This window comes from Beauveria bassiana (genome assembly GCF_000280675.1).
Source record: "Beauveria bassiana ARSEF 2860 unplaced genomic scaffold BBA_S00003, whole genome shotgun sequence".
NCBI lineage: Eukaryota > Fungi > Ascomycota > Sordariomycetes > Hypocreales > Cordycipitaceae > Beauveria > Beauveria bassiana.
In genome coordinates, this window is record NW_007930838.1 from 750,644 (window position 1) to 774,016 (window position 23,373).

Consider the following 23,373-nt stretch of genomic DNA (forward strand, 5'->3'; position numbering starts at 1 on the left):
AAGTTGGTAGCAAACGTAATGCTCCATATCCATGTCCACATCTTCGTCAATGACCTCAATAGTCATCACCTCATCATCCTCGCCTCTCTTGTTGCTCGCACCATACGGCGTCTTGACAAGTACAGTCGACGTCCAAATCGACGAGTCGGGGCTGCGTACCGGAAACTCCCCAGCTCCAATCTTCGTTGCTGCAGATATTCCACCGCATCCTGTGCCTGCTAGTCGTATTGAAACGCGCCATTCTCATAGAGCCATTTTGTTCATGAATTATTAGGCCACAGGTCGTTACCTTTCTGTTTCTGTCTTGAGATTAGTTGCGCAAAGGTAGGGCCGCCGCGAGCAATAGCCGATACTTGCCTCGGAAGTGGACCTTTGTTACCTGGCAAGGGACAAATAGGAACATTTCCATTTACTAGCAAAGTTGACTGCGAATATTCCCTTGGTTGTTTGAGTGACTTGATGGTGCGCAATCGGATTTTACGCGGTGTGTGTAGGGCTCCCTCCCCACGCGGCTCCGTAGAGGCTGAAGGGCCCAGCAGTGTATCCTTGCCAACGCATTACAAATTCAGCACCTTGTTGCTGAATGTGAGTTCACACCTGAACTTGAGAATTTTCGGCTGTCATCATCTATCAAGTCTAGCCATTTCGATGTGGGGTATGTCATTGCATTTGGGTGAGACACATGTTACCAACAACCAAGAGAGCTGTTGAATGAAACGCTCGGACACCCATATAGATTATGTAGCCCTTATACCCCCTTATATCACAACAAGAGCTCTAAAAACGATGTAAGGCCTGACTTCATCTTCATCTTCATCTTGTCGTGATTGCGCCACTCAGCGTCGGTCAGGCCTTGACGACCTGGACAGCGAAGATGAGCTTACCATCGAGGAGATTATTACAAAAGTCACCAGTTCTGTGAAAACGCATACGTCTGCCACCTCCAATTCGGACAAGAAAAGAAAGCATGGGAAACAGGCGGCAAGCTCAGTCTCGGTCCCCTTTCTGGAGTCAGTATCGGGGGCAGTGTTCAATATGGCAATGCCGAAACGACGGTGCAAGACTCGACCACCTCATTCACTAACAAGGCAAGCGAGGATGACCAGATTCAGCGAACGTCGCGCGATACCTTTGCTTGTGAAACAGGTCATTATTGCCGAGTACAACTGTGGACACATGACATAGCATTCAAAGGGTCTGCACCTCTCGTGCCCATGGTACGGCCACAGTGTATTGTCCGGTGGCAAATGACGGACTGGAGCCGCAACTCTCCCGGAAGAGTATCCGAAAGCTGCCCGATGTACTGTACCGGTCGGTGACGACCTCCAGTATTGGCTGACTGTGCCGGATGAGCGCCATATACCCATCGGGCCGCAAGATGCACGAGGCGTCAAGCTACCGCGTTGGGAGTGGACGGGCCGTGACTCTGGAAGCTATGATGGCGCCTACAAGGTTGACTTTCCGCGCAGCAAGGCCTGGGACATGGACTTTCCCGCACGCAATGCCGACGGGTCCATCATGTCAACCGTTGCACTCATCAAGACGCCCTATGGTGCAAATAAGAAGAGGGCAAACGACGCAACTTCAACGATTGAGGTTCTCCAGAAGAACATGAATCTGAATTTTGCAGACTATTCCTAGCTACCTATTAGTTAGTCATAGATGGTTTCAAAAGACAACTTTTTGTGATTTAAATGGCGGCGCCTGCGCACTCAATCAGCCGCTTAGCATATTAAGGGGTGGCATGAGTCTAGCTAGACCAGTTAATTGGTAAAAGGCTTGGCCTTTAAGCAAGACATTAATAATAGAGCGGTAATTTTGGTAAAAGAATTTGACGAGCCAGCTACGTGTGGCTTACGCTTGCAGAGATGTCCAAAAAAAGTTGATTCCTCGACGAAAAGGTCTCCCTGCAGAAACCACCCGTACGGCGCTGTTAATCCTGCTGATGCAGCTGCTATCCGGTGGTACTAGCTAGCGAAAATTACGACAAATTGACGTCTTTGGTGCTTGGTATATTTCTTGGGCACTGTTTACCAACTATCCAACACATTTGGCAGGAAACTATAACTAAATATTTAGCCTATCCTTGATTGGACGATTTGCTAAATAGCTCGTCAAGCGCGCCCGTAATTCTTTGATGGTGCTGGTGCGTTTATTGACGCGCCGACACGGCGATCTGCCTGCTAAGCGCGCTAATGGTTGGCAAAAGTACGCCGAACGAGTTATTGCCCGCAGCCCACCCGTAATGCGCCGGGGAGTGGCGCTTTGGCGGCGATGGCTGCGCTGCCCCCTATATCATAGATATTATTGAATCGCAGTGGCCAGCACTGGATAATGGATATCCGTGCTCTATCAAGGGAGAGCAGCGAAGCGAACAACGTAAAGGTGACAAAGACGAGTGAATGTTTAGAGTTGTGACTTGAGCTATTTAGGCAACGGGCGGTCCAGGGTCGAAGGGATGATTAATGTCACTAGCATGCAACAAAATTGGACTATTCTATTAAGGTTACATCTTGGCATCAGGGAAAAACCAATGTGGCAAGGCGCAGGTTGCGATAGTTCACTCTTTATCTCAACGTGCTGGCGAATGAATTGTTGAAAACTTTTATATTTACGCAGCCACACGGTTGGGAATTTTTTTTTTTTCAAGATTTGTCTCATTGTCGTGTGTGACACATGACGAGGAATGAGACACTCGACGCTAAGAAAAATGCAGTGTGGAAAGTAAACAAAGGTTCGAAAAGAACGGTCAACTTTTTACGGAGATTGGTCAAGCTAAATACAGGGCGTCAACCTTGCTCGAGGGGACTTTTCGAGGAGCTGTGCGGGCTGACAGGGATACAAATTGAGTTTTCCAAGGGGATTGGATGGCCAGGGCCGCCCTACAGGCTACAGTGGTTGTTGTGGCAGCCAGCCATAACTTGAAAACAAGTGGAATTATTACACGTGGCATGCGACAATTACCCTCTCGTACTGCTGCTAGGGCTGGACTGGGCAGCAATGCGAAAGCAGGACCCGCGTTGATGATGCATGGACAAAAGTCGAGAAGCACATGGAAGCCTTGGGCGTGGATTAAATAAATGTTGGCACGTTGCACAAACAGCAAATCGCGACAGACTGGCAACACTAGCAAACTGGCAGAGAAGAAGTTCAACCTGGAAGCAAGGACAAGAGGAAGCTAAATCGGGCTAGACTCGATTAGGCGACTCATCATGGCCAGGATTCCAGGAACAGAGTTGCATCCATGATCTCGGCACGCGGGCGGGAAAGCTATTTCAGGCCCGGGGGGGTAAGCCGAGACTGGTGTAACAAAATTGTACTTTGTATTAGTGCACACAAAGTCGGCACAAGAGCACAAAGTCGGTACTAGGTGGTGCAGAGAGGCGCACAAGATTTTCAAGAGGTACAAATGAGTGATAAAATATCTTGCTCTCATGGCAGACGATTGGCGACGGTCCATGACACCAAAAAAGCCAAATGGCGCCAATGATTTGCCCTGTAAATTTAGGCCGTGGTGCCACTGATGACTCCACAAAAGGAAATGAGCTCTGCCGGATACAGTGTTTGATTGGCTCACTGGTGGCTGCAGGAGATGATGGCCCACGTCTGATTGGATTGTTTGATTGTAAAGTCAAAGCAAGTGCGCCATCTTTCAGGTACCATTTTATTAGTCGACAGGTACAGCCGCACAGGCACCAAGACCAAGACTGCAAGGCTAAAATGATGGCACCGTGTATTTAAATTTAACAAATACTCCGTAGGTAATCCGTAGGTACCCTCTCCTTTTCCAATACCCCAGAGTGGCCCCCCTTCTCACTGTATCTCCAAGTACCTTTATTGCACTTTGACTGCCAACTGGCAACTGGCAACTCAGCCCGTCGGCCCGCAAATTTCTCTCCAGCATCAGGACCCACCCGTCCCAGCTTCTTCTCGACTCTCGGCCCTCTTTCATGCTCCTTTCGTTTCATCTTCAACCCTCTCTTCCGCTTCGTCCTTTTCGTCAAGTCTTGCCCTTCTTTTGCTTCTTGCTCAAGACGTAGAAACTCTACTTCTTCGTCTACTTCTTCGTCGACTCGCTCGCTCTCTTTAGTCACGGTTTCTCGCTCAAGCCATTCATTAGCCCTCTCGACGGCCCACTCGCCTCGCTTGTTTACATTCACCAATCTCTCAATTATTCCCGCCTTTCTGCTTCAATGCTCTCGCTCTTTCTCACACTCTTTTGCCGTTACCACCAATAACTATCTTTCACCGCGACTTTGCAACCATTCTCTTCTAGCAATAAAGTACGGACCACTACAGCTCGCCAGTCCCGCCTACCGCGTCAGTCCAACTCTCGACGCGCCCTCCCGCTGCTTTCATTCTTGCTCCTCGATACTCTGTCTGGTACACACCACGCCACCAACGCTATGCAGCTCGCGACAATGAAAGCCTGCGCCTTGTCGCTCGCCCTTGGTCTCGCGCCCGCCGTTGACGCTTCTGCTCTCCACCGAGACCTTCACTACCAAGCCCGCCGACAAACGCACCTGCACCAACAGCAACACCGAGCTCTTGAGAGCCCCCCCAGCTCCGTCTCTCCCCTCGTCAAGCGTAGTACCTGCGCTTTTCCCACCGACGACCCCAACCTCGTTGCCGTTACCTCGGACCAGAAGAATGCTGGTTGGGCCATGAGCCCCGACCAGGCCTGCGAGCCAGGCCACTACTGCCCCATCGCCTGCCAGGAGGGCATGGTTATGAACCAATGGGACAAAGACTCGACCTATGTCTTCCCTTCCTCCATGAATGGCGGTCTCTACTGCGACCAGGACGGCGTCATCAAGAAGCCCTTTGAAGGTAGACCCAACTGTGTCCACGGTACTGGCGCCGTCAAGGCCGTCAACAAGTGCTCCGGAACCATGTCTTACTGCCAGACCGTTCTGCCTGGCAACGAAGCCATGCTTATTCCCACCGTCGTCGACTCCATCTCAACCCTGGCCGTTCCTGATACCTCGTACTGGCAGTCCACCGCTGCCCACTACTACGTCAACTCCCCCGGTGTTGGTGCTGAAGGATGCATTTGGGGTACCGCCTCCAAGGCAGTCGGCAACTGGGCTGTATTTGTCGCCGGTGCCAATACCGATGCCAACGGCCAGACTTTTGTCAAGATCGGCATCAACCCTGTTTGGAAGGACTCAAGCCTTTGCAGCACCAAGCCCGACTTTGGTCTCAAGATTGAGTGCCCTGATGGTGGCTGCAACGGCCTTCCATGTGAAATCACGAGCAACCTTGAAGTCAAGAGCAATCAAGCCGCTTTTGGCGCTGGTGAAGCTCCTTTTTGCGTCGTTACTGTTGGAAAAGGCAAGACGGCTCACATTGTAGCATATGATGGCTCAGGCGGCCACACTTCGGGTCCTGTTGCCAATGCTGCCGCCGCCCAGGACTCTTCTCCCTCTTCTTCCTTGTCAATCGCCTCCGCGAGCTCTGAGACGCCGCCGCCGCCGCCGCCGTCTACCACCTCTACTCCCAGCCCTACTCCTTCGCCCACACCTACCAGCACGAGCACTCCTACCAGCACTCCTACCAGCACCCCCACGAGCACTCCCACCAGCACTCCCACCAGTACTACCACCACCATCAGTACTCCCACTACCATCAGTACTCCCACTACCATTAGCACTCCCACCACCACCAGCACACACTCTTCTACTCCCAGCTCAACTCATATAACCACTACGACTACAACTACCAACACAACCACTGTCAAGACTACCTCGTCTACCACCAGTCAGACTTCCTCTATGAAGCCTGGTGTTTTCCACGAGGAGAAAAACAGCACTGCCACCCAGACCTCCAACAGCACCTACACAGGATTTCCTCCCAAGACTACTCCCACCACCAAGGACAAGAAGAACGAGGCTGGACGTCAGCATGGCAGCACTGCTATTGGTGGACTTATTATTGCGCTGGTCGTCGCTGCTTGCTTTTACTAGAAACAGACTGCATGCGACCTGCCATCAAGCCCGAGGTACCACTTTCAATTCTGCTCAATTTTTTGCCCTATACTTTTGTACCTCTGCCAAACATTAGTTAGCACCGACTAGCTGAAGTCGTGTGTTTACTAATGTCTTGGGCTTGCCGAGGTAATCACATTCTTTTCTCTTCGTGCCAGCGCTGGAGCTTGCTTCCTCGCGCTGGATCCTCTTGCTACCGTCTATATCACGTCCACTTGGACCGTTTCAGTCTTGTCATACATAATAGTCAGACATCTATTGGCCAGGACTTTTCCTGTATCGACAGTCATACCTGGCATGGTGCTCACTCGATGATCAGTTACCAATATGCTTGGCTCCACCACGGGCAGGACCACGTTTAATCTTCTTTGTTGTTTCTTGCGGAACAATTTGGCTATCAGTTTTACACTGGTAGCATTGATACTATTCTTGCTTACGGCCGATACCCCATCTATAGCATTGGATATTCTTTTATACTTTTGGATCTTTTTTTTTCTGGATTTTATGTCCAACGGAGCTTTTGGAGAGACGGGGATTGGAAAAGAAGATGAATCAATTACTTAATTGGCCATCGTAATTTGCTTCTACCTTTTTTATTTCGACGGAGACGAATGGCTTGAGGATTTTTTTTCTTACTTGAAGCAATTCGCTTCCGCGGGCTGAGTCTACTAGGCCTCATACTTACCTCTTTTTTTACCCTTCTTTCATCGCGATTGGCCTTTACTGTGGAGGTCGAGACAAGATGCCTTACGAAATCATGTAGGAGCGAGTTATCTTTTGAATTTTTAGAGTAGGTCCCATTCTCACAACACAGGTTGAAGAGACAGACACAAACAAAAAAAAATATTTGTTTCATTTTTTTTTTCTTTCGTAGCTTTGCACTTGTTGCTGCCATCTTCTCCACGTTCCATCTCTTGATGCTGGGTATCATGCTTGTTTTATATTTATAAATTAAATCTTTTCATTTTCTCGGTTCCCAAAAAGCAGAAAAGAAAGAAGAAGAAAAGCACACATTATCTATGCTTTTACCCAGCCAGGCACATGATCTAGATCGAAATCCTCATCGTACTTTCGATTCTGAATGGCCTGCCAGACGTCGGGCCAACCTGCCAGCAGTGGGCTGCCCTTGGCCTTGGCGCCGATGATAGCGAAGCGTGACTGGCCGTGGGCGACGAAGCCGTGCATGAGGCCCATCTGTACAAGTGCGGCCACGACCATCTCCACGTCCTCGTACGTGACCTCGGCATTGCCCCAGACGAGGCCCTCGTTGGGGCGTAGCCTGCGCGGCCCGCCGGGGGGCGGTGCGAGCGTGGACGCGCCGTTGTCGACGACGCTGTTGGAGACGGCGCGCATAAGCAGTTGGTTGCCGTGCGGGGGTCGGCGATGGTGCGCCGAGGAGGAGGAGGCCGGCGGACGGGCGGGCAACCAGCCCTCGAGGCGGCGCTGCGTGTAGACTGCGAGCGTGTGTAGGTGGGTGAGGTCGAGGGTGGCGGCAGCGCGACGCGACGACGAGGCAGCCTCGGCGGGCGGCGGCGGCACGTAGGTGAGGAGAAAAGCGCGGCGGGAGAGGCTACGCCAGAGCAGCGGCCGCAGGCGCGACGCGAGCGGCAGCAGCAGGCCGCGCTCGAGCAGCCAGCGCTCGTGGGTGGCGAGATGCGCCTGGAAGGCGACAAAGTGTCCCGCGCGGACAGCGCGACACAGCGGGCGGAAGACGGGGGTCAGGGTTTGGGCGGCCTCTGGGCGCTCGAGCAGCGCGGCCGAGGGGAAGCGGCCGAGGAGCATGTTGCTCGGGATGAGGTACGTCAGGATGCGGGCGCGGTGGGCGCGGAACGCGGCGGGCGTCTGCCGGTACGCGGCCTCGAGGCACAGCGCGGCGCGGCGGGCATGGTGGTTGGCAAAGTTGAAGCGGCCGAGGTAGTAGAGAAAGGTGACGCGCTGGGCGGCCGGGTAGAGGCGCAGCGGCGGGGAAATGCTGGCAATGTTGACAAAGATCATGCGCGCGAGGTGGGTGCGGCGGCAGGCAAAGAGCAGCTTGAGGACGAGGTTGGCAAACATGTAGACGCCCGTCTTCTTGCCCTCGGGCCGGCTGCAGCGCGGGCTGGAGCGGTCCGTCAGGCAGGTGGTGAAGATTTTTTGGATAATCTCGGCAGACGACTCGGCAATGGACTTGTCCTCGTCACCGGCGGCCCCCGCGCGGAGCTTGCGCATGAGGTCGGGCCGGCGGTTGAGCATCAGCGTGAGACGCGCGAGCATCTCGGAGAGGGACATGCTGGCCTGAAGCAGCATGCCGCCGTATGAGGGGTGAGCAAAGGCCGTTGCGCAGGAGCTTTTATTTATAACAGTTAGTTCTTTCTTTCGTCAATCAAATTGTGAAATGAAGCCCGTAATGAGGCCACAAGGATGAGGCGATGGAGAGAACTGACTTGACGAGACCAGCTAGTCGCTGATGCGCGGCCGCGAGATCATCAAAATCAATGTCCCGCCAAAACACGAGATAGTCCTTGATAAACGACTGGAAGCCCGGCCACGCCGTCGCCTGGCCCTCGGGCACATTGTCCTCCTGCGGCAGGCACGCCTCGACGACGTCGTCGACGCTCGTCGGCGTCGTGAAGCTGCTGCGAAGCTCGGCGGCGAGCTTAAAGTACTGCGGGTCACTGGTCGAGTCGACCTGCAGCCAGGCCCGTAGCGCGTCGCCCTGCTGCTGCCGCACCTGCTCGCGGATCGCGCCGAGAAACTCTCGCACGAGCGAGTCGTTCCCCATTCTTTTTTTTTGTTCCTGGTCTCGCGCGAGCGCGCGGAGATGCGGGCAGGAGGTAACGTGGGAAGAATGGAGTGGTTTTTGGATGGATGGTGGTTGGGAAAAGGTTGTTCGCTTGGCTGGTCGTGGGTGTAGATCGAAGGGGCTGAGCGGGTCTGGGACGCTGTAGTTATTAGGTGGTCGGCTAATATAAGCAACCTTCATTTCTCTTCATCGGCTCGATTTTATCTTTGCAATACAGATAGACTTCACAGGGAGCTCAAGAGTTTTAGCTTGCTTAGTTGTTTTATCATTCATACTTTCATCGGCTTTGGATAATCTCGAGTACACGTGCTTTCGATGGAACAGTATGCTATTCAAAGTACAAGTGCTATGAAACCTACAAATACTCCAGCTACAAACACATGAATACTTTTTCTTTCTCGTCACTTGCTTCGTCATTTCTTTTTTTATACAGACTCAACCCGCTGCACAACCATGGCAGTAGCAGCACCACCGCCATTGCAAATGGCGGCGACACCATACTCGCCAGGCTTGAGCTGGTGAAGAAGGGTGGTCAGGATGCGCGATCCAGAACTACCCAGGGCGTGGCCGAGGGAGATTGCTCCACCGAGAGGGTTGACCTTGGCGCCTTCGAGGCCAAGAATCTTCTGGTTGGCGAGAATGACACCGGCAAAGGCCTCGTTAAACTCCCACACTGCGACCTGATCCTTTGTGATGCCGGCACGCTCCAGCGCAATCGGAACGGCCTTGGCGGGGGCGATGGGGAAGTCGATGGGCGCCATGGCGGCATCGGCGTAGCTGACAATCTTGGCCAGGACACGCGAGTCCTTGCCGTACTTTTCAGCAATGGAGCGGTTGCCGAGCACGAGAGCGCTGGCGCCGTCGTTGAGGGTGGAAGAGTTGGCGGCAGTGACGGTGCCGGTCCCATCGCGGACAAAAGCAGGCTTCAAGGTGGGAACCTTTTCAAACTTGATGTCTTGGAAGCCCTCGTCGGTGTCGATGACGGTATCGCCCTTGCGACCCTTGACGGTCACGGGGGCAATTTCCTCGGCAAAGGCCTTGTCGGCCCAGGCCTTTTGGGCATTGCGGTAAGACTGGATGGCGTACTCGTCCTGCTGCTCGCGGGTAATGTTGTGCTTTTTGACGGTATTCTCGCAGCAATTTCCCATGTGGAACTGCTCATAGACGTCGGTGAGGCCGTCCTTGATCAGTCCATCTTCCAACTTGGCGTGACCAAAAGCAGGGAGGCTGCTGGATCGGTTAATGTAGTAAGGAACACGCGACATGTTCTCCATGCCACCAGCAATCTGGGCCTCGGCAAGACCCATCTGGATGTTTTGGGCGGCAAATACGACGGCCTTGAGACCGGAGGAGCAGACCTTGTTGATGGTGATGGCCTCGGTGGTCTCGGGCAGGCCGGCAAAGATGACGGCCTGGCGGGCAGGAGCTTGGCCGACGCTGCCGGAGAGGACATTGCCCATGTAGACATCGGTGATCTTCTCGGTGGGGACCTTGGACTTCTCGAGGGCAGACTTGATGGCGACGGCACCAAGCTGGGGCGCAGTGACGTTGAGGTAGGAGCCGTTGAACTACAAAATTGTCAGATTGTTCCGCGCAATGCGGAAGGGTAATAACGGACGCACCTTGGCAGTGGGAGTTCTGGCAGCGCTCAGGATGTAGGCGTCCTGTAACTCCTTGCGGAGGACCGACCCCGTGGAAAAGGAGCGGGAGCGGGCACCAGCAGCGAGATGCTGGGCCAGCATGTTTAGTCTGGCGGTTCTAAGTGGCGCGGCAGGCATTGTGGCGGATGTGGACGGCGCGACTGGACAAGATTGAATCGCAGAGGCTGAAGCGTCGGAGGAGAAAACAAAAAGGTATCGAGGCGAAGAGGGGAAGCAAGACGAGGGTGGTGGCGTATAATGCAGAATATATTGAACAACGTCAAGGCCCGGAAGCAGATGTTCGGAAACAAAGGCGACGTGGGTCGGCGCATGTCGGGCGACGTCGGCTTAAGGCGGGGGAGAGTTAATGTGGCAAGGTGGTTGGCTTCCCCGGCTTTAGCGGGGGGGGGGGGACAGTTTGACGGAATGCGGGATTGGTTCCAACAGCCTGTAGGCTTACCGCTGACTCTAGCAGTTTTGGCTGGTGGAGATTCACCTGTCTCGGCGGCCGTTCCGCCCATCAATGTAGATTCAGTAAGCAGATTTCTCCGTTCACCTAGCTACACATGATCGCAATTCGTTATCGTAAAATCAGAACAGCTCTAAAAATCTCTGTTTTAAAAATATTCTCTAGTCATCTAAAAATCTGCAACTTCATGTCGTGCACGCCTCGAGCTGCCATAGATTACACGACTTCACGTGACGCAAGAAAACGGGCCCGGTGGTCTCGACCCTGAATCTATCCTCATTGGCCACGCTCACCATCAGGGTGGTCCCAAATGCTGCCATAATCCAAAGGGTGACAAGCGGCAACTCCTCGTGCCCGATATATTCGCCATCGCCGCCGCCTCTTGACTCAAACAACCAGCCATCTCTTCAAGCCAGTTTGCCAGGCCAGTTTTGATCGTTATTGCAGCTTTTCCTCATCAGCGAAACCCCTTCAACAACGCATAACCTCTTTGCGGCGCACTTGCCCGCATCCCCGCCGCACCGTCACAATGTCAACGGCCGCCAGACGCCGCTTAATGCGTGACTTCAAGGTGCGTGACTTGATCGAAATTTCATTCGCGCTGGTCTCGTAATTACTCACACTGTCTTAGCGAATGCAAACCGATCCTCCTGCCGGCGTCTCTGCCTCTCCGATACCCGATAATGTCATGACATGGTTCGTCTACCTGACTTGATGAAGCAGCGGCGCCAGAAACATCTCTACTAACCACACATGGCGACTCGCAGGAACGCCGTCATCATCGGGCCCGCAGATACACCGTTCGAGGATGGCACATTTCGTCTTGTGATGCAGTTTGAGGAGCAGTACCCCAACAAGCCACCGCAAGTCAAGTTTATTAGCCAAATGTTTCACCCCAACGTGTACGCGACAGGCGAGCTGTGCCTGGACATCCTACAAAACAGGTGGAGTCCAACGTACGATGTCGCCGCCGTACTGACGAGCATTCAAAGGTTAGTAGTGCAGGACGAGTGTCCGATTTCAAACGCTTACGCAGCCATAGTCTTCTCAACGATCCCAATACCGGCTCGCCAGCCAACGTCGAAGCGTCAAACCTCTACAAGGATAACCGCAAAGAGTACACAAAACGGGTCAGAGAAACGGTAGAGAAGAGCTGGGAGGACTGACGGCATTCCGAGACACGGCCAAGCAGACTCTGTTACTTGCATGGTCGATAGCGGTCATCTACAGCATGTGGCCTGTGTTTGGAAATGGCGCGTGGAAGGTCTCACGCAAGGCTGCCTGATGCTGCGCGTTTTCTTCTCGCAGGACGAGGCGTTTCTATCTGGGCGTTTTGGGCGTTCATGTACGTGATTATACCAAGGTTATTTATGCATTATCATGCAAGTTCAGCGGTGTGTTTCATGGCTGAATGAGCTCGTAAAAAATAAAGAAACAACATAAAGAACTCTTTAAAGTCGGTCGTGTGCTCTTTTACATGTTACTGTCTTGTTGGCTTGCTTATTTGATCGGTTCATTGGTGAAGACGAGCAAGGAGATAGTAGAGCAAAAGCGGTACTACTGAAAACCGCACGCAATAGGACAAAATTGAGAACGGCGACAAGTGCAGCTGGCGTTTGCTGGAAAACCAGTGACTTGGATTGGCCGAGCTCCGGAGCCATTTCACCTTGCATTCACTGTGCTTCGCGTCCAGGGCCCGCATGATTCCCTACCTATGGCTTCATAATCTTCCATTAGCCAAGTTTATCAACACATTCAAAACACAGCTTATCTCAGGTGCATTACCCCAAGCTTCACCACCTGCCTTTATAACATCTTCTCTTTTTTGCAGTGTGTCAACTCCGGAATAGCCTTTCAGCCACCATCCAGCACACAATCATTGTCATCATCATGGCGTCTAAGGAAAGTACCGTTTCAAATGCCAATAAGGGCAAAGCCAGCGTATGGACCGAAGAAGCCAAGGCAAGTCAACCACTCTTGTCCGTCCCCCTTGACTCCGCTAAGCACATCTCTTCATTAGTACGAGTTTCTATTGCGCATCATTTTTCAGCTCAAGCAAGGGAAAACCATTAATTGGAGCGGCATCAAGATGAAGGATCGAAACACAAAGTCCCTGACGAACCAGTGGACCAAGATCGGCAAAGACATGGCCGCACTGGAGGATCTCGAAGGCGACGCTGGCAGTGCTGCTCCCACGCCTACAAAGGGAGGAGGTACGTTTGAGATGTGTTAGTTGAATACGTTCTGAGCTAATCTTGTAACTCGAAGCCGCAAAGCGCAAGATGGCTGTCAAGAACGAAGATGGCGATGAAGCTCTGGAGGCTCCAGTCAAGAAACGAGGTGTGTGACACTATTTGATGGGAAACCTCGTTCGCATCAGTATTCTAATCATTGCGTCCAGGTAGAGTTGCGACTCTGAAAAAAGAGTCCAAGGTGAAGAAGGAGGCGGAAGGAGACGAAAAAGAAGAAGACATCGATGAGATTTGATCATGGAGGACCTGACACGATGGGTATTTTGGTCGCAAATCAGTCACAAACTTATCAAGGTGGCTTGACTACAGGATATTTATTGCTAGAGAAGAAGAAGAGCTTACTTTGCTATATGGAGAGAAAAGGGCTTGCTGATGGCCGTTTGGCGTCGCCAACATTTAGTATGCTACCTTTCAAGGAGCAAGCACAATTATATGCCTTTATTGGCAGAGATACACTGCCACATCACATTCTTTATTCATCTTGTACTATCCGCAGCGATCCGTAAACTGTCGATTTACTTTTTTCGCCCCCACCGTGTCTTCACTTTCAAGTCATCACCTCACCTCTAGGACACGACCAATCTACTGCAACACCCCAGCCTTTTATTTTTTTTTCTTCTCTGCAAAAAGTACTTAAGCAGCTAAGATTTCATTGCATCAGAATAACTCTAGTTTCTTCACCGCACTTTCCACCGTTTCTTTTCATTCAACTCTCAACAACTTTCTCCCCTCATCATTCCCGCGACCAAGTGCTTTATTACAATCCCGCTCAACGTTTCCATCCACAATGGCCAAGGTAGCAGCTGAGGCAAAGTCATCTGCTTGGACTGAAGAAGCTAGGGTATGCCTTTACCCCCTTCTCGTTTCTAATCTGCGCAACTAATCCCCCCTTCCTCTTACAATAGTACCAATTCCTACTTCGAATCATTGGCCAACTGCAACGCAACGGCCAAAGCATCAAGTGGGACGAGATCAACATACCAGGTCGTACACAGAAGTCGCTCCAGCACCAGTGGGCGAAGATCAAGTCTCAGGTTGCAGAGTTGGAGAAGGCCGCTGGTCAGCCCAGTGATCCCAGCACGCCCACCAAGGCCAAAGGTAGGACCAGCAAGGAGCATCCCATGCCCGTTGCAGAACGTATTTCAGAATGCTGACTGTTGCGTGTTCAAAGAAGGCGCTGGCACCAAACGCAAGGCAGACGCCATCCTGACGCCCGAGGCAACGCCTCGGAAAAAGTAAACTCGTAAGTGCCAGACTCTTTTACGTGGTCGATGCTTCTTTAGCTGACAGCACTACTTTACAGCACTTTACAGCATTTCCTAACAACTCGCCTACTACAAAGGAAGAGTTCGATGAGGACGATTAAGTGCAGGCGGGTGCATAGAAGGTGTGCTAGGTCATCCTGGCAGATACAGGCGTCGGACGGGAAGAAAAAAGTCAAAACGGGAAATAATCTATGGCTGGGATTGATACTATTTTGATCGACAAGATCGCTGGTCTGCGAAGGCGAGATCATATACGACGGACGAGTTGCCGAGGGGGAGTATCAAACGTGATTCTCGCTACAGGCAACGGGATCCATGCGATTGCTTTAGGGAAATAGGAGTAATACAAGAAGCTTGACACTTTTGCTTAAGATCATGGTTTCTGTTTTTTTTTTTAAGGGATACGAGTAGGGTTAGATGCTCTAGTGTGCTGTTTCCTTGGCCATGGCCGGCCTTGTGCTTACAGTGCGCGACTAATCATTTGACACCTTCCCCGACCGAGAATGGTCGCTAAACTATCATGGGCTGCATCATCAATAGGATCTGCATACGAAGCACACATCTCCTTGGTCCATCACGTGGGCCGGGATGCCATGCAGCAAGGTGTGACATCGTGCGGGTGTGGCGGTGAACTAGCGGTGGTGTAGATGATGGGTTCGCTGTATCCGTCTTCTACAATATTTCTCGTCGCAGACAAGTTGGCCATGGCTGCGGAAAAGAAAAAAAAAAACATAATACAGATGGGTGGCTGACGGATAGGCTGGATCCGGCGTTCCATGCCATCTACCTTGTTGGTCTAGGGAAGGCGGAAAGGGCAAGTCGTCTACTTGCGTGATACATGGTTCTCTGGCATCTACACACCATCAAGACGAGATGGGCGATGGACAAGAGATATGCAAGTGTGCATGTGCGTGCAACAACAGCAGTGGCGTATCGCGGGAGAAGTTAAAGGATGGTGTGAAGACAGAGATGCCGATGTGAAGGTGAGGTAGGTTCTACGGAACAAAGGGTACCTAGGAACGTACCTGTGCCTGTCTAACTGCAACCTAGGTAGGTAGGTAGGTAGGTACCTACAGTGGGCCCAAGATAATTCAAATCACCAGCAAATCCCCATACAATGCTGCTCGGAAATATCTGAAGGCGATGTACTTGTAGGCAGCGGGTGTACCTGGGGCGAGTTGTGGATGGCTGCTACCTACCTAGGTACCTAAACTTACCTAATGCGCTGTAGTTGAGTGGCTTGACCAGGTGCCTGCCCTGTGGAGCGACCTCAATACATTATACAGGGGCTTATTATCATGGTCCAACACCACTATACCTAGGTGCCTACGTTGCGATACTTTCATACTGTAAAGTGAGCTTCAAACAAAATATAGACTTGATAAATATTATGGCATGAAATCACAATACAACATGATTCATCGCTTCTCGGGAATTATCTGCATGGCAATAGCAGGAAGATTAGGTGTCCATCTGTTCCATCTGCCCATCTACGAATGGCCCACTCGACGCTAGCGTATGTGCTGTGGACTGTTGATCCACCCTCACTCAGCGTTCTACAGGAAAGTTGCATCGTTTTTTATCCCCAGACTCAACCAGGCCACATCACATGGGCTCGCTGCCATCCACCATCTTTTTCTCCCTCTCTTCGGCCGTCTAACCCGTCATCGAACCCGCTGCTTCTCGCTTCTGCCTCTTTTCGACTGCCTCTTACTCTTTTGCGCCGCGAAATAGACGACATTGCAACCACAGGAGCTCGAGTATCAGGCTCGATTTTTTCTCCGTCTGCTTTGCCTGACGCCCGCTTCATTGGCCCGCCGCGCATCTTGTCACGACTAAACAAAGCTTCCGCGTAAACCACAAGACTGGGCGTGCACATCCTCAACGGCCTTTGCATTCTTTTCTTCGCTCTACAATCACAGCCGACCGCCCTCCCATCATGAACGGACACTCCATGGCAGGGGCCAAAAGAAAATCCTCCGGGTCCCCAGATCGCGCGCCCGCCCCCAAGAGAGTCCCTAATGGCAACCATTCCCACGATGAGGACACTCCGGATACCGAGCTCATTCATTACGACGACGAGTCCGACCTCGTAGATGAAGGCGACATGTATATCGGCACGCCGGTCAGCCTGGGCGAGTGGCAGGACACTATCCAAAAGGTTGTCCGCAACGTCGTCGCTATCCGCTTCTGTCAGACCTGCTCTTTTGATACCGACCCGGCCTTGACAAGCGAGGCCACCGGGTTTGTCGTCGACTCTGAGAGAGGGTGAGTATTGCTTCGCAGTGGATGCGCGCTCCCTTGTCGGTCCATACACATCCTGACAGAACCCTACAGATACATTTTGACCAACCGCCACGTCGTCGGCTCAGGACCTTTTTGGGGTCACTGCGTCTTTGACAACCACGAAGAAGTCGACTGCTATCCCGTCTACCGTGACCCCGTGCACGACTTCGGCATACTACGCTACGACCCGAAGGCGCTCAAATACATGCAGGTGGATGGCCTGGACCTGACCCCTGACCAAGCAAAAGGTATGCAAGGCAGTTCCTTGCTTTTCGGGGATGCGCGCTGATATTATTTGACAGTTGGTGTCGAGATTCGCGTCGTAGGTAACGATGCAGGTGAAAAGCTAAGTATCCTGTCGGGCGTCATTAGTCGTCTGGACCGCAACGCGCCCGAGTACGGAGAAGGATATAGCGATTTCAACACATGTTACTACCAAGCCAACGCGGCAGCTAGTGGTGGTTCATCTGGTAGTCCTGTCGTCTGCAAGGACGGCACTGCCGTTGCGCTCCAGGCTGGTGGCAGATCCGATGGAGCCTCGACCGATTACTTCCTGCCCCTCGACCGCCCACTGCGCGCGCTGCAGTGTATCCAGCAAGGGAAGCCTGTCACAAGAGGAGACATACAATGCCAATTCTTGCTCAAGCCCTTCGATGAATGCCGCCGCCTTGGCCTCAGCTCTCACTGGGAGGCTGCTATCCGCCAAGAGTTCCCTGACGAGACCAACATGCTGGTCGGCGAAATCATTCTTCCCGATGGCCCTTCTCACGAAAAGATTGAAGAAGGCGATGTTCTCGTCAAAGTCAACGGCCAGCTCATCACTCAGTTTCTTCGACTCGACGATATTCTCGACTCCAGCGTAGGCCAGCCTATCAAGCTGCAGCTGCAAAGGGGTGGTCAGGATATCGAAGTGGAGATTGAAGTCGGTGATTTGCACAAGATTACTCCAGACCGCTTCGTCTCTGTCGCCGGCGCTAGCTTCCACGATATTTCCTATCAGCAGGCTAGACTCTACGCCGTTGCTGTCAAAGGCGTCTACGTCTGTGAATCAGCAGGGTCGTTTCGCTTTGACAACACCGATAACGGCTGGATCATTCAATCCGTCGACAACAAGAAAGTTCCGGATCTTGACACCTTTATCCAAGTCATGAAGGGAATTCCTGACAAGGCGCGAGTGGTCGTCAAATACAAACATCTTCGCGACCTTCACACTCTCAACACAACTGTCATCTATATTGATCGTCATTGGTCCGCAAAGATGAAGCTTGCCGTACGAAACGACATCACAGGCCTGTGGGACTTTTCTGACCTTGGCGATCCTCTCCCGCCTGTGGCACCTGTTCGACGCTCAGCCGCCTTTATCGAGCTGGATCATATGCCCGACCCAAGCATCGCCAAGCTTATCCGCAGCTTCGTCCACATCAACTGCACCATGCCTGTCAAGCTTGACGGCTTCCCAAAAAATCGGAGATGGGGTATGGGTCTCGTCATTGATGCTGAAAAGGGTATTGTTCTCATCTCAAGAGCTGTTGTGCCATACGACTTGTGCGACATTACCATCACAATCGCCGACTCCATCATCGTCGAGGGAAAGGTTCTGTTTCTCCACCCGCTGCAAAATTACACCATCGTCAAGTACGACCCATCTCTTGTGGACGCCCCCGTTGAAAGTGCTCGCTTAAGCAGTGAGCCCCTGACACAGGGTGCCAAGACCCATTTCTTGGGGTACAATAGGATTGGGCGCGTCGTACACGGTTCAACTACAGTCACTGAGATTACTGCTGTCGCCATTCCGGCCAACTCTGCGGCTCCACGTTACCGGGCTGTCAACGTTGATGCCATCACAATTGACAGCAATTTGGGCTCCTCCTGCAACAGTGGTGTTCTTGTTGCACCCGACGGCACTGTTCAAGCTCTATGGCTGTCATATCTTGGCGAGAGATCTTCGTGCAGCCAGCGCGATGAAGAGTACTATCTCGGTCTGGGGACTCCCACCCTGTTACCTGTGATATCTGCTATCCAGCGTGGTGAGATGCCCAAGTTGCGCCTCTTGTCTGTGGAATTCCGCTCCATCCAGATGTCCCAGGCCTCCGTCATGGGCGTTTCTGACGAATGGATCAAGAAAGTCACACAGGCCAATCGTTCGCATCATCAGCTATTTATGGTGAGCAAGCGCACGTTTGAGCGTGGCAGCATGCCCGTATCTCTCCTAGAAGGCGACATCATTCTTACTCTGAATGGCAAAATTTGCACAACCATTACGGATTTCGACATTATGTACTCCAACACCGTGCTCGATGCCGTCATTATGCGTGAGAATGAAGAGATTCAGCTACAGCTTCCAACTGTTCCCGCAGAAGATTTGGAAACAGATCATGCCGTTGCATTCTGCGGTGCTATCTTGCATCGCCCTCACCAGGCCGTGCGCCAACAAATCAGCAAACTGCACAGCGAGGTCTACGTCTCTAGCCGCATTCGTGGATCTCCTGCATACCAGTACGGTGTGGCCCCTACCAATTTCATCACCCACGTCAATGGCGAGCCGACTCCGGATTTGGATTCATTCATTGCCGCGACTCGCCAAATTCCTGACAACACATGTACGTAAACCCTTCTCGATGCCGCTTCATACAATTCATTAACAAGAATCTAGATTTCCGTCTCAAGGCTGTTACCTTTGACTGCGTGCCCTGGGTCATTACCATGAAGAAGAATGACCACTACTTCCCGACGATGGAGTGGATCAAGGACAACTCAGAGCCCTGCGGTTGGCGCCGTGTAACATATGAAGGCGCTGCGGTGACGAACGGGGAGACCGTAGATGGCGTGCCTCTGCCGGTCGAGGATGCAGAGATGGAATAGACTAAGACTCGCTGCTTCGAGGCTCTGTATAGTGTTTTTCTTATGTTGCTTCTCCCAGCCTGATGCAACCTTTTTATTTTTTTGTGCATTGTGAGAAAGCAAGAAAAGCAGAGATGGCTTTGTTCTTGATTCTTGTTGCATTTGGTATTGGACTATGGCGTTATGTGGCTATGAAGGATCTCAGGGAGTTTTCTGGAGCTGTTTCTGCGACTGTAACTATTATCTTGGAAGATGTTATAGACTCGCATGAACATGATACCGTCAATAGTTGGCTTTTAGCTCCTTGTCAAAATAATTTTCCATGTTTCGGGATAGAGTAGACTATATAAAGAGAGCTTGTCTGCTTATGATTACCTGGTACATACTCTTCTCTCAGATGCGAATGTATATTCGGGTGCCTGGAGCTGACATTACGAGGCGGCGCGGTCTTGTCTGTCAGTGGTGGGGTAACTTGCCCCGCATACAGCTATGAGTTGCATCACAGGACACCCCGACTCCAACACTGCCACTCCAAAACTGCTGCCTGTTGCTCTCCATCAAAATCCCAGAAATCATTTCTAAGACCACGAGTGCTTTATTTCTACAAAAAAAACTCCTCAGATTCTTCACAACTTTGGCGTCGAAATATGGCTCCCGGGGCCACCTGGCTGGTAAGAGCGACTCCCAGTGTGTTGGCAGATATGACTGACTGCAAGGCCTCCCCCAACAGACAAAGGTCAAGGTCCAGCTAAAGCTGGCCATCGCGCGCCTACGCATGGTGCAGCAGCGCGATGAGCAGTTGGGGAAGACGCAAAGACGCGCAATGGCGCAACTCCTCGAGTCCGGCAAAGTCGACTCGGCCACGATCCGCGTCGAGAACATTATCCGATCCGACATCATCACCGAGCTGCACGAGATGCTCGAACTATACTGTGAACTGCTGCTAGCGCGGTCAGGCCTCATGGAGGCCCCACAGGTCGACCCCGGTCTGGAGGAGGCCATCCAGAGCATCATCTATGCGGCGCCCAAGACGGAGATCAAGGAGCTTGCGACGGTGCGGCAGCTGCTAGCGGAAAAATACGGCAAGGAGTTTGTGTTGGCGGCGACGGATAATGCGGAAAACAAGGTCAACGAGAAGGTGGTCAAGAAGCTGAGCGTGGAGCCGCCGCGCAAAGAGCTCGTGCAGGGCTATTTGGAGGAGATTGCGCGGGCATACGGCGTCGACTGGCCGAAGCGCGAGAAGACGTCGCCGCCGCCAGAGTACGAAGACGACGATGATGAGAGCCCTTCCGGTGGGCAGGCGCAAAAGATCATCGAGCAACCTATTGGGGCAGAGCAAAAGTCGCTAGCCAGGGGCGACGGCAAGGTGGCAACGCCCGCGAGACGAAGGGCAGCAGACTTGGAGGACCCAGCAAGCCCGCTTACAGTGACGCCGCCGCGACCAACGACAGACAATGTGCACCCCAAGGTCACATTGGGGTCGATAGAGCTGAAGCCAAGTGCGAGGAGAGGCAGCTCTACCAAGAAGCACGAGCCAGAGGGCTCTGTCCCGGACATATCTGACCTGGAGCAGAGGTTTGCGGCATTGAAGAAGCGGTGATGGATGGATTCTTGATGTTATTGGGCTATTACGAGGGCCGTATTCCAAGTTTCATAGACGGACTTTTTGCGTAGCGATATTTGTTTCATCGAGAATACCAAGCTCGCCATTCATGTATGCATGGGTTGGCAGTCGCAAGTGTCTCGGTCCATCCTGGCTGCAAACGCTCACTTCAGATTGTTGGCACTTGGCAGCTGGCAACTGGCCGCTACTTACCTACATAGAAGTAAAGAAGACGAGTAACTGCAAACAGCAAGTTTTGGTTCTCCAGTAATCCATGTTCTGCTTTTTCCCCTTCCCTTTCCACTACCGATGCCCGCCGCAACCCGCCAATTCGGCCACGATTTGCATTCCGACGTGTGTTGACTCTCCGCAACGGATTATATATGGATCCCCTCGATGTTTTGATTATCAACGCTCGCGGTCAGCTTGGCTGCAGCGGGCTGCGTAATCTTCGTGATTTAGCCCAGATGAGGCAGGAGACGATTGAGAAACGCTTCGCGGGTGCCCAGCACCTGCTCACGGTACGCAACACCCTTTCAATCTATGTAGCCTGGCTTTGGGCAAAGGCATTTTACGAGCCTCCCAATGATTTGCATCGAGTCATGGAGAAATGGTGCGCGTATCTTTGGGGCATTGGATGCACCCGCGAGATGGCACGCATTGCGTGGACAGAGGCCCAAGTCATGCTTGGGCCAATGTCGGTAACAGAAAGCTCGCCTCTTGGCGCACTGCAGATCAAGATCGGTTCATCGATCACGATGCAGTTTCCCACTTCTACTCTTCACAAGCGCAAGATTGCTGTGCTGCAGGAGTGCGCCAGTCATGAAAAACAGGCAATCAAAAAGACAACCCGTCAAGAGGCGCCATTGCCATCCTCAAAGAAGCACAAGACTAGCCATGTTAGCCAGACCATATTATCTGGCTCTCCGTCTCGACAGACGGTGCATGTCTGCCCTCCGTCCGTACATGCAAGTCGGCAAGGCTTTCTCTCCCTGTCTCCCGATAATAAGGACCTACGCTCGCATTCGTCTCAAAACGCGGCACGCCGCGCCCAAGAGGAGGGTGAATCATCGAGGGGACTATCAGGCTTTCGCTTTAACTTTGGACGTAGGTGAAAGTAGACGTCCTGGCAGTGTTTGAGACTGACACGCATCAGGAGATAATGTCTCGCGGCCTTCAGTTGGTGGTTCGCACTGGAGCCCGCGCCAGGATATGGCAAGAGACAGCCAACGACGCGATGAGAACATATCGGCTGCGCAGATCCATAGATGGCCAAGACCAGTCCAAGTGGAGGAGAAAATGCCGATGTCTCCGCCGTGGGCGGTATCGGTTCGGCACCCAATCGCGCCGCCCGCGCCACCGACACAGAAGCAAACGCAAAAGCAGAGCTGGCAGATCAACAATATACAGAACCAGCTCATCAAGCATGAAAACGCCTCAGTGTCTCAGAAAAAGGCTTATGGGGCCTCGAAGAAGCCTAGAGAGCCGCCGAAAGATGTCCCTGTTGCGAAGGCTGGACAGTCCTCCATCGCCAAATTTATTGCACTCGCTGCTGAAGCCAATACCCAGTCAAACCACAGCTCTATACTTCGGCATGAAGATGAAAGTGGGCGTCTTTCTCCTTGGGAAGAGGTAAGAAAGGACTGCAAAGTTCAAGTTAATGCTAACCACGATAAGGATGAATATGTCGTCGAGATCCCGAGACAGGCTACTTCTACGGTAGTGCAGACGAAACTAAGCAATCCGCCACTCCCATTGAAGCCTCCTTCTCTTGCAAATGGCGCTACCAAAGAGGTGTCTCTGAGCCACTTTGGTACGCCCAAGGGCATCCTCAAGCCTGATAACAAGAAAGATAGGCCGCCACATCAATCATGCATTCCCAGTGCGCCGACATTACCAGCGCAGCAGAGCGTCCAGCATCAAGCGCAATCTCACGTCCAACATCAAGCGCCTTTCTATCCACATTTTACTCAGCATCATCTACCGCACTTGACACAGAACCATGCGTTGAACTCAAACGATCCTGGAGCTCGCGTGGCGCCTTACCCCAGGATGCACAGCAGCCCGTTGCCCCAGAATCCGATTCTTTTACAACAACGAGTCGCTTACAAACCCCTGATCGGATACCATCCAGGTGTAACACGCTTATTTAGAAGACGACCGAATGTCTGGGTCCATCAAATGAGTCGTGACGTTGCTTTGGACACATGGGGTGATTTCTCGAACTCGAACCAACCGCAGGAATACT

General features: G+C 52.3%; 9 protein-coding genes across 9 annotated transcripts; 7 read left to right on the forward strand and 2 right to left on the reverse strand.

The window, feature by feature from the left end:
- Positions 1-1,247: 1,247 nt before the first annotated feature.
- Positions 1,248-1,641, forward strand: BBA_01465 (uncharacterized protein; the record flags this gene model as incomplete). Its single annotated transcript, XM_008596562.1, has 2 exons — positions 1,248-1,280; positions 1,354-1,641. 2 exons carry the CDS (start codon positions 1,248-1,250, stop codon positions 1,639-1,641), a joined length of 321 nt encoding a protein of 106 aa, XP_008594784.1.
- Positions 1,642-4,406: 2,765 nt separating this feature from the next.
- On the forward strand, positions 4,407-5,966 carry BBA_01466 (beta-glucosidase; the record flags this gene model as incomplete). The annotated part of the gene is made up of 1 exon (XM_008596563.1): positions 4,407-5,966. The coding sequence occupies one exon, from the start codon at positions 4,407-4,409 to the stop codon at positions 5,964-5,966; it is 1,560 nt and encodes a 519-aa protein (XP_008594785.1).
- A 1,038-nt stretch (positions 5,967-7,004) lies between these two features.
- Positions 7,005-8,748, reverse strand: BBA_01467 (PCI domain-containing protein; the record flags this gene model as incomplete). The annotated part of the gene is made up of 2 exons (XM_008596564.1): positions 7,005-8,313; positions 8,411-8,748. The coding sequence occupies 2 exons, from the start codon at positions 8,746-8,748 to the stop codon at positions 7,005-7,007; spliced, it is 1,647 nt and encodes a 548-aa protein (XP_008594786.1).
- A 446-nt stretch (positions 8,749-9,194) lies between these two features.
- On the reverse strand, positions 9,195-10,547 carry BBA_01468 (acetyl-CoA acetyltransferase; the record flags this gene model as incomplete). Its single annotated transcript, XM_008596565.1, has 2 exons — positions 9,195-10,337; positions 10,392-10,547. 2 exons carry the CDS (start codon positions 10,545-10,547, stop codon positions 9,195-9,197), a joined length of 1,299 nt encoding a protein of 432 aa, XP_008594787.1.
- An 860-nt stretch (positions 10,548-11,407) lies between these two features.
- Positions 11,408-12,044, forward strand: BBA_01469 (NhRAD6-like protein; the record flags this gene model as incomplete). Its single annotated transcript, XM_008596566.1, has 4 exons — positions 11,408-11,449; positions 11,510-11,574; positions 11,646-11,870; positions 11,921-12,044. The coding sequence occupies 4 exons, from the start codon at positions 11,408-11,410 to the stop codon at positions 12,042-12,044; spliced, it is 456 nt and encodes a 151-aa protein (XP_008594788.1).
- Positions 12,045-12,768: 724 nt separating this feature from the next.
- BBA_01470 (uncharacterized protein) lies at positions 12,769-13,365 on the forward strand (the record flags this gene model as incomplete). The annotated part of the gene is made up of 4 exons (XM_008596567.1): positions 12,769-12,819; positions 12,899-13,091; positions 13,147-13,218; positions 13,280-13,365. The coding sequence occupies 4 exons, from the start codon at positions 12,769-12,771 to the stop codon at positions 13,363-13,365; spliced, it is 402 nt and encodes a 133-aa protein (XP_008594789.1).
- Positions 13,366-13,917: 552 nt separating this feature from the next.
- On the forward strand, positions 13,918-14,496 carry BBA_01471 (uncharacterized protein; the record flags this gene model as incomplete). The annotated part of the gene is made up of 3 exons (XM_008596568.1): positions 13,918-13,971; positions 14,036-14,228; positions 14,444-14,496. 3 exons carry the CDS (start codon positions 13,918-13,920, stop codon positions 14,494-14,496), a joined length of 300 nt encoding a protein of 99 aa, XP_008594790.1.
- A 1,838-nt stretch (positions 14,497-16,334) lies between these two features.
- On the forward strand, positions 16,335-19,543 carry BBA_01472 (PDZ domain-containing protein; the record flags this gene model as incomplete). The annotated part of the gene is made up of 4 exons (XM_008596569.1): positions 16,335-16,663; positions 16,733-16,929; positions 16,984-19,281; positions 19,335-19,543. 4 exons carry the CDS (start codon positions 16,335-16,337, stop codon positions 19,541-19,543), a joined length of 3,033 nt encoding a protein of 1,010 aa, XP_008594791.1.
- A 626-nt stretch (positions 19,544-20,169) lies between these two features.
- Positions 20,170-21,122, forward strand: BBA_01473 (DUF292 domain-containing protein; the record flags this gene model as incomplete). Its single annotated transcript, XM_008596570.1, has 2 exons — positions 20,170-20,193; positions 20,253-21,122. 2 exons carry the CDS (start codon positions 20,170-20,172, stop codon positions 21,120-21,122), a joined length of 894 nt encoding a protein of 297 aa, XP_008594792.1.
- Positions 21,123-23,373: the final 2,251 nt, after the last annotated feature.